We start from the raw sequence: 14,942 nt of genomic DNA on the forward strand, positions 1-14,942 counted from the left end.
GCCTATCAGCCGTCAGCCTGTCCCGCCCGTCCTCCCTCGTCTTTGCCCCTGTGGTAGTCATCGGAACACCAGACAGCAGGGCATTTTATCTGGGTGGCGCAGGCAGATTTAAGGACAAACAGCAGCACTCCCTTTCCCGGCTAATGGAGAACCAGTGCACACTTGTACATGTCTTCTGCAAACTCCAGCGTTCACATGAGCCAGTATCTGAAACCGTCCTTTCTAGCACCTAAGCTATCTATGTCCACCTGCTACTTCCCTCAGTGTGCAAAGTGATCCCATCCCCAATCCAGAGCCCCAGTATCCAGTGAGCGAGAAGGCAGAAATGCACTTGACAGGGATGCATGGTGGGGCTGACCACTTGCACTTCATAAAATCTTCGCACTGAGCTGTTTGCCTCCTCTTTCCTTTTTTTTTTTTTTTTTTTTTTTACAAGGTCCAAGAGGAAAGTACTTGGAAGAAAAGATTCTGGGGATATGTCTGTCCGAAGCAAATCCAGGGCTTCTCTTGGCAGTAGCAGCGGCGGCGCTGCGTCCGTCACCTCATCCGGGGCCAGCTCGGCCACCCCCAACAGCCAGCGGTCGCCCGGCCTCATCTACCGAAATGCCAAAAAGTCCAACACGTCCAACGAAGAGTTCAAGCTGTTGCTCCTCAAGAAAGGCAGTCGCTCTGACTCCAGCTACCGCATGTCTGCCACGGAGATCCTCAAGAGCCCCATCCTGCCCAAGCCTCCTGGGGAGCTGGCAGCTGAGTCCCCCCTGAGCCCCCAGGAGGCCCATCAGGGGGCGCCTGGGCCGGAGGCCCTGTCCCCGCTCTCTCCCTGCCCCCCGAGAGTTAACGCAGAGGGCTTTTCCTCCAAGAACTTGGCCTCGGCCAGGGTGGGCCGGTCCCGGGCCCCGCCCGCGGCCAGCAGCAGCCGCTACAGCGTGCGCTGCCGCCTGTACAACGCGCCCATGCAGGCCATCTCCGAGGGCGAGACTGAGAACTCCGACGGCAGCCCGCACGACGACCGCTCCTCGCAGAGCTCCACCTAGGGCCGGAGCCCGCTTGGGGCGCCCCCTGGAGCCGCCCCGCGACCACCTGCGGGCTCCTGGTGGGTGAGCAGGAGGTGGCTGGTCGGTCCTGTCCACCTCCTGTGTGTTTAAGTAGCTGCGCTGTCTCTCATGGTTTTCTTTAGCTTAGTTTGATTCACCCAAGCTCATTCCTTTTATACTACAGAAATCAAAAATGTCCGCTTTTCGTGAAACCTAGAAAAAGTTTTTCCAGAGCTGCCTATTCAGAAAACAAAGCCCTCACTGTCACGATTCTTAAGAAGATGAAATTACTCCGGAGGTTTGGTATTTTTTTACATTCAAATGAACTAAAGCAAAATTTAGAAGAAAGAACTACACACATGTAAATACCATATTTTTGATAAGAATGTGTAAATAGATTTATCACTGACGCATGGACATGCGGCCAAGTATCTTCCGCACCCCAATTGTTTATAGAACACAAAAATAAAGTGTAATAATTGTATTCTGTGAATACCATTTTCATATCAAATACCATATTCAAATGTCCACCAATATGATTTCTGAGTGATAAACCTCAAATATGAATTTTAAACTGGTGAAATAAAGGAAATCTTGAGGTCCTATACTGAAATGTGATTCCTTTAAAAATAGTGAATTCAGACCTATCCATTTTGGTGACAAATTGCAGCACCAAACGAGCAAATAGTAACGCGTGGCAGTGGCTGGCCATGTGGTGATTTGGACAGATGCAAAGCATGCTTCTGGTTTTTTTAAATCAAGGAGAGAAATCATCATTCTCAACACAAAGCCCTGAACAACAGCATTTGACACTGTCCTTCAGACTCATTTTTCAATGGATTGCTTTCAAGAGAATGAGTAGGACAAACAGTAGTTAATTTTAGGTTATGTTTTATATTAGGCTGCTGGGGACATGCACAGTCATAATCTAGTGACTATAATCGTTAAACTCCTTAAACAGTTAAGCAAGTAGCTCCAGGTTCTTTAACAAAAATAAACATAAGCATGCCACAGAGCTGGTGATTTATCAGTAAGTACCTGCAGTGAGTTTTCAGTGGAGCTTTCTCTCTGTGCTGATGAGATTCATGCTACCTAAAAATGAACAGAAATGACACTGTGAACAATGTAGTTGGGAAGTAGGTACGTGTATATGCATTATTTATATTCACTGTTCAACTGGGAACGGGGCGTGGCTCTGGTTCACAACACTACATACAACGGATGTCTGATTTGACCCGTATCTGCTTGATGGCGAAAGGGGAGGGGTGGTGGGTGGGAAAGGAAATGTCAGGGCGAGTGCTCTGATCAAATGAAGGCAGGGAAACAAGCTGAATTACTTGAAATTACTTGAATTTTCTTGTCTTAAAACTGAAAAAAAAAATGTAGTTACAAGTTGAAATCTGAAAATGGTTTTTACACTTCTGATCTGAACATGAACTGATACTAGTGTTTGAAATGGTGTGTCGGAAATGTAAGCAGCTATGTACTTAGGCTATGTTTTGAATGGGAGAAGGGAGAGAGAACTAAGAAGGGTTGTGACCTTTAAAGGATAGAATGTGATTAGAATGTTAAAACACACCAGAGTTACCAAGAAATTCACACACAGCGTCTTTAAGCTTATGCAAGTGGGATCTGGGAGTGCTGGATGTGTGGACGGCTTGTGGTTCGGTTTCACTCTGTAATATGGAGAAGGCCTGGTCTAAGAAGATGCTGTCTTTCCATAGAAACACTTTCTAGGATGTTACCGATTAAGAATTACAGAATCTGATTGCTGTTCGTTTTTTGTTCGTTTGAAAAGAACAAAAAAGTCTGGCTTCTATTTGTTTTTATTATCAAATTGTGTTTTTTAATTTCTTGTCATTCTGTATGTAAAATGGGTGCTGGGGGTGGCGGGGTAGAGGAGGGAGTGTGTGTGTGTGCGTGTGTGTGCGCGTGCGCGCGCGTGCGTGCTGGGATAGATAAGCTACCTGGTAAAAGGTACATTTGAACATTGACAAAGTGTTACACTTTTTATTAAAAGAAAAATGTTTGGGGGTTTGAAAAACTGGACCATTATTTCTCATTGGAACCCATTCGTTAAGAAAACCAGCGTGGTTTGACATTACATGGGAACACGAGTAACTTTTTCTCATGCTTTGAAAAGTACACTTGGCAAAATTTTAAAAATAAAGTTTTTAGAGAAATGCGATAAGAAACAGTGATTTCCAGTCACAATAGGTGATCTTTTGTAATTTTCATAAAAGCAGTTCGTTTGCAGTATGGCTTTTGTGTAGTTAGAGGTTTTGTAAGCGTAAAGAAAGGTATGTGGGCTTTAAAAGTGATTCTAAATCTTGACTAGAAAACACATTGAATTGGCTTTAATAAAAATGTCACCTTTTTATTACTGACATCAATTTAAGTAATAGTACCATATATTTTAAAACACACATTGACTTGAATTGTGAGGCAATAAGATACCTTCTATATGTAGTGATCACAGAACTAACCCTTATAATATAGTTTCACTTATTTTGTTTACTCTATAAAAATCTATAGCAGAGTTTCTCTATTTTATATTTCATAGATTTAAAAAATACCCAAATAAAGATGAATTTTAAATTCACTTGCAGAAAAGAGCATTAAGTAACAAACTGAGTTAAAATAAATGAAAAGCAAGAAATTCCTTAGTAATCTGGAATATTCTACATGACTTTATTATATTGCACGTAAGACCAAGATTTAGAGGGCTGTCTTCAACATCACTGCCATCTTGACGCAAGGTACACACATATTAGGTATTGTGAAGAGCATCAATCCAAACTTTTCTTCTGTTGTTTGCACTGATGCTAATTTTAAGTTCTTTTATGTTTATACAACAGGTCTGTGATGTGGGGGGGATTTTTTTTCCTTATTTTGTGTTTTTTTGTTTGTTTGTTTTGTTTTGTTTTTGGCTAAGTAGAGGACATGGACTAGTGTTAGCAAACAAAAGACACTGTTTGCTCTTGCCAAAGGTCAGTGAGTGCATTTGCTGCAGTGGCAGCAGACTTAGAGAACTAGATCATCACAAAGATTTCAGACTATGTAGAAGTGTAACTATTTTGGTACTAGAACCAGTTCATGCTGGCCGAAAAGACAATGGTTTATGGACTTGCATCCATTTTGTATTTTTGTAATATTTGTAAATATGAACTTTTTAAATTGTTGCAAAATGGTTTCTTTTGTAAGATGTTTTCAACGTTTACACTCAATCCAAGCCTTTGTATATTTTAGAGCTGTGCAACACTTTAAGTCTTGTATTTATTTTTAGTAAAAATGGTGACAGTTTTATCGTGAACCCCTCAAAAAAAAGTGTACCAGAAAAGTTTGATTACCTAGAAAGTGTGTATAGAAACTGCAAATAAACGTGACTGCAAATAAATAACTGGTTTGTCTTCTTTGCTATGTGATTGTATTCTTGGGGTTTCATAAAATGTTTCCAGGGAATTGAACATAAAAGAGGGAAGTACTATAGCAAAACTGAGAGAATAAAAATTTCCTAAAATTGTTGTCTCCACAATGGGCTCTTTGTGGATTCACCTTAGTGTCTGAGAGGAGAAAAAGAACATCTCCAACGTACTTTCCTTGCAGCTCCTCTCTGGGTCGGGATTCTGGCTTTGCTTGTGCTAATTAGACTGCCTGCTTCCGAAGAGGGGGCAGCCTGATATGCGCACGACAAGATGTCACTACACATTTCCATGTGCCGTTTATAATGCAGCGAGTGTATGTGTGAGACACTTCTAAGTGCTTTGCTGGCTGCAACTGAACTCCCCATGTTGTGCCCATTTTACAAGTGGGGAAACTGAAGCACAGAGCAGCTACTTCTTGGGGCCGGGGTTCAAACGCAGCGAACCTGACACCAGGAGGTCTATATTTTTAAAATAATGTGTCCACCATCTGTACCAAAGCTTGATTTTGCAAAGGTCACATCTCGGGCCCCGCCTATCCTGCCCTTCAAACGTCAGCCCTGACTGCACACCTAGTGTACGTCCACGTCTGTGGCGCATCCTAAAGAGCGGCGCGGTATTTCATTTTTTTTTTTTTTTTTAATGTTCAAATCACCCAACCACAGTGCGGAAGCCACGTGCTTGACAGCCTCCTGCGCGCCCACCTCTTCTTCAAGGAGAGTGGGGTAGGCGCGCGCCGGCCTTCTGCGCAGCCGCAGAAACGTCTCCGCTTGGGAGGCTCGCGCCAGTCGCTCAGCGCCGGGTTCCAGTCCCACCAGTCTCAGCGAACCGAAACCCGAGCTCGGCCGCCCGGCGCTCCGAGGCGGGCACGCCTTGCAGCTGCGCAGTGGGAAGCAAAGCCCCGCCCCGCGGCTATCTCCCTAGCAACGCCAAGCTCCCAGGGGCTGCCTGATTGTGGCCGCTGATTGGTCAGCGAGGGCCGCCCCGCCTTCGCCGCTCACCTGGCAACCGGCGTGCGGCTTAGAGGGGGCGGGCCGGGGGTCCTTAATCACGCGTAGGTTCGGAGCCTCAGTGGGATTCGCGACAGTCACGTCACGAGAACCCGCGCGATTTCCGGCTCGAGGGCCGTTTGCCAGCCTCGCGTGGCCCGAACCTTCGCTGTGGTTACCGCGGAGCAGAAGCCCACGGGTCGCAGCGTCCGAGTGCCTTCCTGAGGCTGGTGCGAACGGCTCCGGCTCCACAGGTCTGTCGGGGTACTTTTTCCTCCCGCTCGCACTTTCTTGCCTCGCGTAAGTGCGAGGCGCTGTCGAGGAATCCCTTTGCCTTAACAGCTGGGGAGTCCCGGGGCGAGGCGATGGGGTGGGGGGGGGGCGCTGCACGGGGCTACCTGAAAATCCTGGGAAAGAAGTTTTTTTCTGCGGAGAGTAAGCCTGTATTCAAATCCCAACGGCGCGGTGGGGTATGGTCCGCGGTGGTTTTTGACGGTTCGCTCTACCTGGCCCACCGTGAAATCGAATTGCTCTAAGATTTAAAACTGGCCTGAAGTTTACAGATCGTGTAACTTCTGCACGTTGTTTTATAAATCCAGCCTGCCTTGTCGAGAGCGCGGGCGTGGGGTGGTGAGGTGGGGGAGTATTATCCCTCTGGTTCTTGACGGGTTGTGGTGGTTCTCGATCGTTCGCGGTGGTTTGCGATCGTTCGCGGTGGTTTTCGGCGGTGGTTCTCGATCATTCGCGGTACTTCTAGAAGGTTCTCCCGGCATTTGCGCGCTTCTGGAGCTTTTGCAGTCTTAGCTTTTTAATGACCTTGGTGCTAACTTTTGGAGCCAAGTTGACCCTTTTTCATGTTTTCTCTTTCTGGGCAGAGGCGGGTGAAGGCAGGTGGAGGGCAGCGAGGAAGGGCTAAGACTTTCAGAGTTTTTAAAATGGAACGCTGAGTTTAAAGCCTTAATAAATGAGCAGGTCCCATCACTAGAACAGTTTGAGATGAAATCTTGATTTTGAACTTTGTCGGAAACCGTGTTCCATGGAAGACCGACGGCGCAGCCTGGCTAATCGATTTATTGTAGGTAGCGAAAGAAAAATAGGTAGAATCTGGTCCTTGAATTGCTTCCCTCCTCTACCTGGTTCATCCTGAAATTGGATTGCTCTAATTTAAAACTGACTTAAAGTTTACGAAAAGTGTAACTTCTTGGCACGGTGTTTTTATAAAACCAGGCATGGGCTTGATTCACTTTCCAGCCTGCCTGCCAAGAGTGATGGGGTGGCGGGTCATTACCCGCGACTGGGGGGCCTTGTAGTTTCTAAAATTTGGCACAGACAAAAGGGCTGTTTTTGAGACTTCCGGGAGGATTTTTTAAAAAGTGATAGTTCAGTGTATTTATACGGTTTCATTTGTTTTCGTTTTTAAACGAAAGCTTGACATTTTCTGTTTTAATCTGCCTCCTTTGCTGCTATTTATTGTAGTGATTTCTGTCCTACAATACAACTGAGCTTTGTTTTAAGTAAACTCATTTTACAGGATTTTAAATGTGATAAACTATATTACTTAATTTTTTTACAATCTAGTCCATGGTTGGGCTTTAAGAAAATATTACAGAAACGTTATTTACCTTGTGGGAAGAAGTGAAAAGAAACTAAAGTTTATGTTGTCCATGCTGTGAATCAGGCATGATATTAAGTGTTTAAATAATTGTCATCTGGTCTTGCACAGTCCTGTGAGGCAGATATTAATTCTCACTTTATAAGCTAGCAAATAGAGACTAAAAATAAAAGCAAAATTTGCCATTTGGAGTCAAGAATTTCTTAAAGTCCTATTTCCTGGACTATGCGCTGGTACTTAGAATTTGTTTAGAAGAAATGGTTGTTCTATCTGCTGTGTACAGGTGCAATGTGAATGACAGTTACCTGTTATGACCCTGAAAATTTGCTGTTCATGTGCTCCATAACTAATAATTCAGCTGGGCCAATGTTGTGGGTACCCAAATGATAAAATGATGGTAGCCAGAAGTGAGCACCCTTGCCAGGCCAGGCATTGTTCTTGACACTCGAACCCTCTTAACTCCATGAGGTCAGTACTATTATCTCCATTTTCCAGACTTTTCTGAAGTCCACAGAAGTTACCCAAAGCCTGACAGCTAAGTTGAGGACCTAAGGCCCAAACCTTAGAGTTGTGACCGCAGGCCCAAGATCTTAATGCTGCTCTTTGGTGTTCTGCTCAGAAATGACCAGTGTGTGCAGTTGCCTAAAACGCCCCGAGTGCGAGTGTGTTGGTGCGTGGGAGAAAGCAGTATCACTTTCAGGTAGGGTGACCCAGCGCTTTTGTTTTGTGGATATGAAACTTGAAGTTGAATCAGTTTTCCTAGGTAGAGACAGCAGGAGATAGTGGGTAGAATGCATGACGAGAGCAAGAGGTTCTGAAGACTGCAAGGTCCGGGTTCATTTGTAAATAAATGTGCTAGGCAGTAGAAGTGCAGGGGAGTGTCTGGGGGTATCCTCAGTGCTGCTGCTCTGTTCCCCAGCAGCCACGTCCCTGTCTCGCGGTGCTGTACTTAATCCATTGCAATTGCATTGTCTGGTTGTAGGAATCCGTGACAGTAGTTGGTAAATTGTATAAAAGACCAGAAAGTAAGCATTTTGGGCTCAGAGCAGGGGAACCGGTGCTCAGAAGTGACTCTGAGCAGGCGTGGGGTGGGTCCTGACTGCGGCTACCTCTGGTAGCGCCACAGTTGTGAGGCATTCGTTTAACAATGTGGAGTTGTGCTAGGCCACAGTAGGAGTTTGGATTTTATTTTGTATTGTAGAAGGGGTTCAAGGTGGTTTTAATAATGAAGAAATAAAGCGCATAGACTGGAGCCAGGCTGGGCAAATTACTTAACCTCTTTACCTCAACTTTCTCTTAAGGGAAACAGAATAACAGGGCCTGCCCAGCAGAGTTAGGGGCAGGGTCACTAGACCTGCTAATCCGCACTGCCCAGCACAGAGTAAGCAATAAAATCCGTGAACTCCAAATTTTCTGCAGAGAAACTGTATGGGATGGAGTACATAGGAGCTGGCATCGCAGCAGGGAAAGTCTCGGTCACTTTACGCTGTCAGAGCTGAGGTGGAGTGGTGATGCTGGCCTGCATTGTTCTTCTGAGAGCAGCACTTACTGGGCCTGGTTTAGACCTCCCAGCTGGGTCTTCGTGTGGCCGCCCTGTGCAGAAAGGTGTTGGCTGGGCTTCCTGTAGAAAGACCACTGGTTACTTTTGCCTGGTTTTGAACTTTTACTCAGTTCAGTCATATACTATGTTCTTTTTAGTGTCTGGCTTTTACTCCGACTGGAGTTCTCCTCATGGGAAGAGCAGTTGATTTATTCTCATTGCGCTGTAGTCTCCCTTTGCACGGAAGTACCACAGTTCAGTCAGTCATACATTAGTCTTACAATCAGAAAATCGAACATCTCAAAAAACACAATTTGAAGTTACAGTGTTTTTAGAACTTGAATTTCCCTGCAGAGCCAGCCTGCATTTATATCACACATGAGCTCATTGTGGCTCCCTCCTTGCGCTGACTCAGGGTGAATGAAGGAATTAGCTCTCTTGAATTTGCCGGGTTCAGGACTAAGATGCAGATTTTAAAATTTCTATTACAAACTACAGTATGATGACGTTGCACTTGGGAGTCTTTTCCTAGCTACAGAGTTAAATGACTCAGAGGCATAACCGAGCTTACATAATTCTAGATGCCTTATATGCCACATACATTTGTTCGGGGATTTTTAATTTTTTAAAGATTTATTTATTTATACAAGAACTGGGGTACAGTGCAGAGAGGTGGAGGGAGATGGATTTACTAGAGATGGAGTGGGGAGCAGAACAGGTGGATCCACTGAAAGACACTGCTGAGGGGAGCAGTGGGCAAAATAGGAGAGGTCTGCTGCACCATGTGAGTCAGCTCCCTGGCTGGGGATGGAACTCGTGCTGGAATGGCTACAGATAGCTTCATAGTGCTGGGTTTTAACCTCTTGCACCACCAGGGAGGCCCTTGGGTTTAATATTAATTCAGGGACGACAGTCATGATCTTAGAGCTGAAATGACTGCCTGATCATTCAAACCAATCTCACCTAGCAGGTGAGGAGGCTGCGTCTTAAGGGGTCTGTCCATTGCACATGTTGTGTGTGGGAGACTGCTGTGGACCTCACCTCATGTTTGGAGACCTGCTGCTCCCTAAGTAAAAAGCCCTTTGGGGAAGCTCCTTCACAAAAGCAGCTGGGAATGCTCTCTTGTTCCTTGTCTCCAGCACTTCCTCTGCAGCCTCTCAGTTGTGAAGCATTCACTTGACAAGTTGGAGTTGAGTTTGAGCTTAATTCTTGTTCCTGGGCATGGGCGATATAGACCTTTGATTTTCAAGGGTCTATTCTAAATTACTGGCAGAAAATTTCTCCTTTTGTCATTCCCTAACCTTCTACCAGGACTCCAGTTCTAGGGTTAACTTTATGTGGTAGTGAGTGTGTCAAGTAACTCTGTTTGTGTGTTGTTTTTCAGGAGTGGTGACTAAGCAGTTTCACCCAAAACCCTCCAGCAAATTTAGAAATAAATAGACCCAACTCAGAGGAAGTAGAGTTGCTTCTGTTGCCAAGGAAGATGTCTAGCGGCTCCAGTGAAGTCGATGTGGTTTGTATTCATCTCAAACTGTCTTTGTCCTTTTCATTGTGTTGTGTCTCTTTTCTAAATTTAACTTCGTACAATGAAGTCTGTAGATCGTAGATGTACCGTTGATGAGTTTTGAGTGACACATAAAGCTGCTGCAAACATTCATGTAGAAGCAAGCTTGTGAACAAATACTAACCTTTATTTGGGTACATACTTGTAAGTTGCATTGCTAGGTCTTCGGGCTAATGTAACTTTAACAACATTATGAGAATCAAACAGTTTTACAAAGTGATTTGCTGTTTTTAATTTCTATGACATGTTTCTTGAACCTTGAAATTGGATACAAATATAAATTACTCAACTGTATAATTAGGCTTTATAGAAAACACATTTCTTCATTTATATAAAGATGTGGACATTAATGCCACCTGAATGATAAAGGCAGTTCTTTTAAATGATCTCATCCCCAGTGGTTTTAATTATTGGAGATAATGCTGACTGCCTACCAACCAAGAGCATTTTTTTTTCTGGCACAATTATGTAACTACACTTTGAAAATCATAAGGCACTATACAAGGATGAGATGACATTTTTAATTAGTACTAACCTATAGCCCAGTCCACATTATTTTAGCTATCTAATCAGGTTACCTAATCAGCGTAAGGCTAACTCATGTCTTTCAAAACAAAGACCTACATAGTTTCTAAGCTTGTTTATTTTGAAACTGTTCCTGCATTCATATTTTAAAAGAGTTGTTAAATAAAATGTAGTATTCGTTAACTGTATTTATTTATAGCCTGTCTTATGGACCTCACCATGTTGTAAAATGATTTAGATTATTAGATGTTAAATGTTTCCAGTTGTGCCCACAGTGTGGCGCTGTCAGATTATTTAACACTCAGATTATTTAACACTATGTAACTGTGGTTAGAAATACTTGCTTTTAAAGAAATTTTGGTGTCTTTCCTAGAGGACTAGTTTTTCTACCCTGAGGTACAGACGAGGTTAAGTTCTACAGAAAATGATGTCTTAAGCGCATTCAGGTTAACATGAGAGCAGTTTTGCAAGTACATCTTTTCATGTATTCCTTGGTCGACAATGGCTAGGTTCCTTTGATATCACAAATGGGCTTTAGGAGCTTCTTGAAAGTGAATTTGAACCCCTCAATTTTGCTGTTAGTTCTGTTTTTCCGTTTAATTTGTTAATAAATCTTCCTTAGATAAGGACACGAATACCAGCTTATGATGATGATAACTCTGTTCTTTATGCTTATGAACCAAATACCGCACATACCAATAATGTAAGTAATATTAGTTGTCATTGCCAAATACATTAACACAGTCATTTTAAAAGGAAAGGCGTTAATTCTTCATCTTCTGTAGAGCTCTTCTAAACTCGCGCTCAGCAAGTACTAGTCTCTTCTAAATTTGTGTGCTTTCTTCAGTGGTGCATTTAACCATTTTGCCTCTCTCTTTTTATGATGTGATAGGAAATTGCAGAACAGGTTTTATTCGTTACAAAACTCTAAACCTAGATTATAAGTACTCTCCTTTCTGCTCTCATATTAACATGGGTTTTTTATTCTGTTTTGCCTCTGCTCTTGAAACCCTTTGAAAAGTTGGTGAAAATAGAAGCAACTTAGTTTTTTCCTAGTGTTTACTTTGACTCTTGTAAAAGTAAAACACTGACTATTTAACTTCTGAAATGTTAGCAGGAAAAGCCTGTATCAGAAGCATCCTACAATGAAGAACATCAAAAAACAGTGATGGACGTGCTTTCTCATTGCCAGGTACAAAAGATATATATATATGTGTGTGTGTGTGTGTATATATATATATATGTGTGTGTGTGTGTGTATATATATATATACACCAATTTTTCTAGCTCATATAAAGGGAAGTATACAATTGATTGAAATTTTGCCATCTCACAATATTTCTGATAATCACCCCATTGTGATAAATTTGAGTAATTACTATTCAAATAGCATATTCAAATGAAAATTTTGAAATAGTGTGTAGATTTTATAGCTTAAAAAAAAAACCTCACCTGATCAAATCGACATATGTCTTTTTCATCTAGATTGCTCAATATTGAATTAATTCCCCCTAGAAAAACTTCAAAAGAAGACGTTTGGTTCGAGTGAAATGTAGTATATGCCTGAGTACACTGAAAAAAAATGGCAGCCCACTACTATTTTTAGAGTGTATTTTACATAGCTTTGAGGGGATTTTATAAAATTAGCATGTTGATAGAGGTGTGTGATTACCAGAAATTTTGTGAGCTGCATTCTTTAGAAGAAAGGAACAGTTACCAAAAATAAATGATTCTTAATTTGTCATGTTTCTTGAATAAAATGAGCTAGCCTGCTTTGAATGGTGACGAGTATTCATGAGTGAGTCTGTATCATCAGCACTGAGAGGCGGGCATTGCCTTGGGGAGCAAGGACAGTAGGGAACTTGGATCAGGATGTGGCAGGATCTAGTGTGCCAGGAAAGAAGTGCCCAGCTGCCAGAGTCACACCCCCAAAATGGGCCAGCAGGGATCCTGCCTTTCCCTAACCCCCTGGCCTCCTCTGTTCTCAGTCCTCCCTCCCATCCCAGACCCTGTCCCTGCCGTTAGCTCCCATAAACTTCCATCTTTTCTTTCCTGTCCTCACCCAGTGTCCTCTTCGGTCAAACCCCAGCCCTGTGCGGGCTGAGAAGCAGGGGGACGTTCTCTGCTGAGACCGGTCCACTGGCTCCGCTGCTCTGTCACCCTTCAGCAGGCCGTGGTCACCTCCTTGTCCCATTTTCTTCAAGATCTTGACAGCTGAGACCTTGCCTCTTCCTACATGGAGATAATGGAGGGTGCTGAGTCATTCCTCTCCCCCTCCGCAGGCGCTCCACTGCTCGCTTGCTAGGGGGAGATCCCCTCTTCAGGCCTCCCAGCCCTAGTGCCGGCCTCCTCTCCGCTCCCCTCCCCAACCCAGCTCTTCGTGTGTCACTCATACTCTAGATAGCTGGCGTCCAGTTTTTGTCTCTATTCTTGAATGGAAGGTGCTGCTGCTGTGTGCGCACGGGCGGGCCCTCCCAGCAGACACCTTTCCATCCTTTAGTTCTCTCAGCACCCCATCACGACTGCCAGTCTGGGTCATGGTCTTGCGGGCACACTCAGCCTCATCTTACTTGCACCAGAGCCGTGAAGGTCACCACACCATGGCAACGGCATGAGCTCCACCAGGCTAGTCATCTCGTGGTAGTGTCGTGCTAGTGTTGACCTAACTCTTAACACCTCACTTAGTCCTCAAGAGAACTCAGAAACTTCTGCCCCTGCACTTCATGTGAGGAAATGGAAGCACATAGCGATTTAGTGACTTACCCAAGGTCGCACAGCTACTTGACAGAACTGTAGTGTGTGACCTCAACCTCATTCCCCTCGAGCCAGCAATATTTACCTCAGTGCTGTAGGCCAGTGGTTCTCACACTGGATCAGGCACCACAATGGACTTGTGAAAACACTGCTGGCCCTCAGGTCCCGTGCCAGCATCTGAGCTAGGACATTTTACATTTCTGACATGCTAGTAGGTGATTCACCAGGCCACTACTTACTTTCTCTGTGGAAGTCATCTCTTCTTTCTCTCCAGCTAAAATGGAATTCATTTTGGGGCAGGAGTTGCTTGTTTTTAGCTGTTCTGAGAGATAATAAATGCTTATTTGAGTGAGTTGACTGAATGAAAGAATGCAGGAATAAACAGGGAATGATTCTGGCCTCTTACTGAATGTAGTTTTACCCAAATGAAATCTCTGTGCATCTAGGTTTTTTTGGACACACACCCGATGGCATGTAAGGAGCGTGTCCTCAGAGGCTTGGTAGGGCTAATGGTCAATTGTGTGCTTTTAAAATACTTTGAGGCCGAGTCAGACCTGTTTCACTTGGCTCAGTGTTCTTTCCAGGATGGACCACTCACTGCCCGTTAGCCTACATCGTCACCCTAAGAAAAAAGGCAGCTTCCTTGCTGTAAAGTGACTGCATACGCGTGGGGGCTCCTGAGCTGGCACGTCGCTCTCCAGGCGAAGGCGCCTCAGCTGCTGTGGGGCGCAGAGCAGCTGAGTAGGAGCTTGGGACCCTCCTCTCAGCCACTGCCCTGTCACCAAGAGCCAAGCATCCTGTGACAAATAAGCAATGTCTGATCACTCTGGAACTTTGTTTCTAGCAGTTATCATTTGGCTTAGTCATATTTTCTCATTTTTTAGTTTTCTTTTGAAAGAGAAATGACTAATAGTTTCTATCACAATAGGTTATCTATGAAGCCATCCAAAACCTGGATAAGAAGTTTGATGTCATTCACGGGAAAGTTACAAAACTCCAACGTTTTCGTATGAAATCGTTGTGGCAACATCGCGTAAGTGTTATAAAAATATTTTCACAGCTATAATAAATCACTGATTGCTAAAGATGCCAGTCAGAAGTGAGAGCGCTCTAATGACTGAGAGTAGCAAGACTGAGCTACACTTACGGAGCAGCAGATGGGAAACTAAAACTCTGTTGGAAGAATGTTGAAGTTTAGGTTTAAGGGATGTATGACATGGTGTTTTCTGTGTTTGTAGCCATAATGTATAATATGCAACGAAACTGTAAGTGAAAAAGAATGAAAAAATGTCAAAATCTAGTTTAAAGTAATGTTGCATGGAAACAGTAGTAATATATCTAGTGCTTGCTTTCCTTTGTTTCCTACTTGCCGGAACTTCATGAGTCTTGGAGGTTACTAGAGGCCTAGGTGCCCTCAGGCCTGGCCACAGTCAGGCTGCTAAGATAGCCTGCTCCTCCCCCACTGCTCCCCTCTGCGCCTGCCCTCTGTTCCTCCCCCCTGC

At 44.0% G+C, this 14,942-nt stretch overlaps 2 protein-coding genes across 2 annotated transcripts in view; both read left to right on the forward strand.

Annotated features, from left to right (window-relative positions):
* NHS (Nance-Horan syndrome (congenital cataracts and dental anomalies)) overlaps positions 1-4,413 on the forward strand; it is a 209,658-nt gene extending 205,245 nt beyond the window's left edge. Inside the window, exon 10 of the mRNA XM_004690075.2 lies at positions 437-4,413. Coding sequence (XP_004690132.1) covers positions 437-1,034 — 598 coding nt within the window. The 3' untranslated portion in view covers positions 1,035-4,413. The remainder of the gene's footprint in view (positions 1-436) is intronic.
* Positions 4,414-10,080: 5,667 nt separating this feature from the next.
* SCML1 (sex comb on midleg-like 1 (Drosophila)) overlaps positions 10,081-14,942 on the forward strand; it is a 10,505-nt gene continuing 5,643 nt past the window's right edge. Inside the window, exons 1-4 of the mRNA XM_004690076.1 lie at positions 10,081-10,110; positions 11,309-11,389; positions 11,804-11,878; positions 14,369-14,473. Coding sequence (XP_004690133.1) covers positions 10,081-10,110; positions 11,309-11,389; positions 11,804-11,878; positions 14,369-14,473 — 291 coding nt within the window. The remainder of the gene's footprint in view (positions 10,111-11,308; positions 11,390-11,803; positions 11,879-14,368; positions 14,474-14,942) is intronic.

The sequence above is a fragment of the Condylura cristata genome, unplaced genomic scaffold, assembly GCF_000260355.1.
Source record: "Condylura cristata isolate star-nosed mole 26May11 unplaced genomic scaffold, ConCri1.0 scaffold00027, whole genome shotgun sequence".
Taxonomy (NCBI): Eukaryota; Metazoa; Chordata; class Mammalia; order Eulipotyphla; family Talpidae; genus Condylura; species Condylura cristata.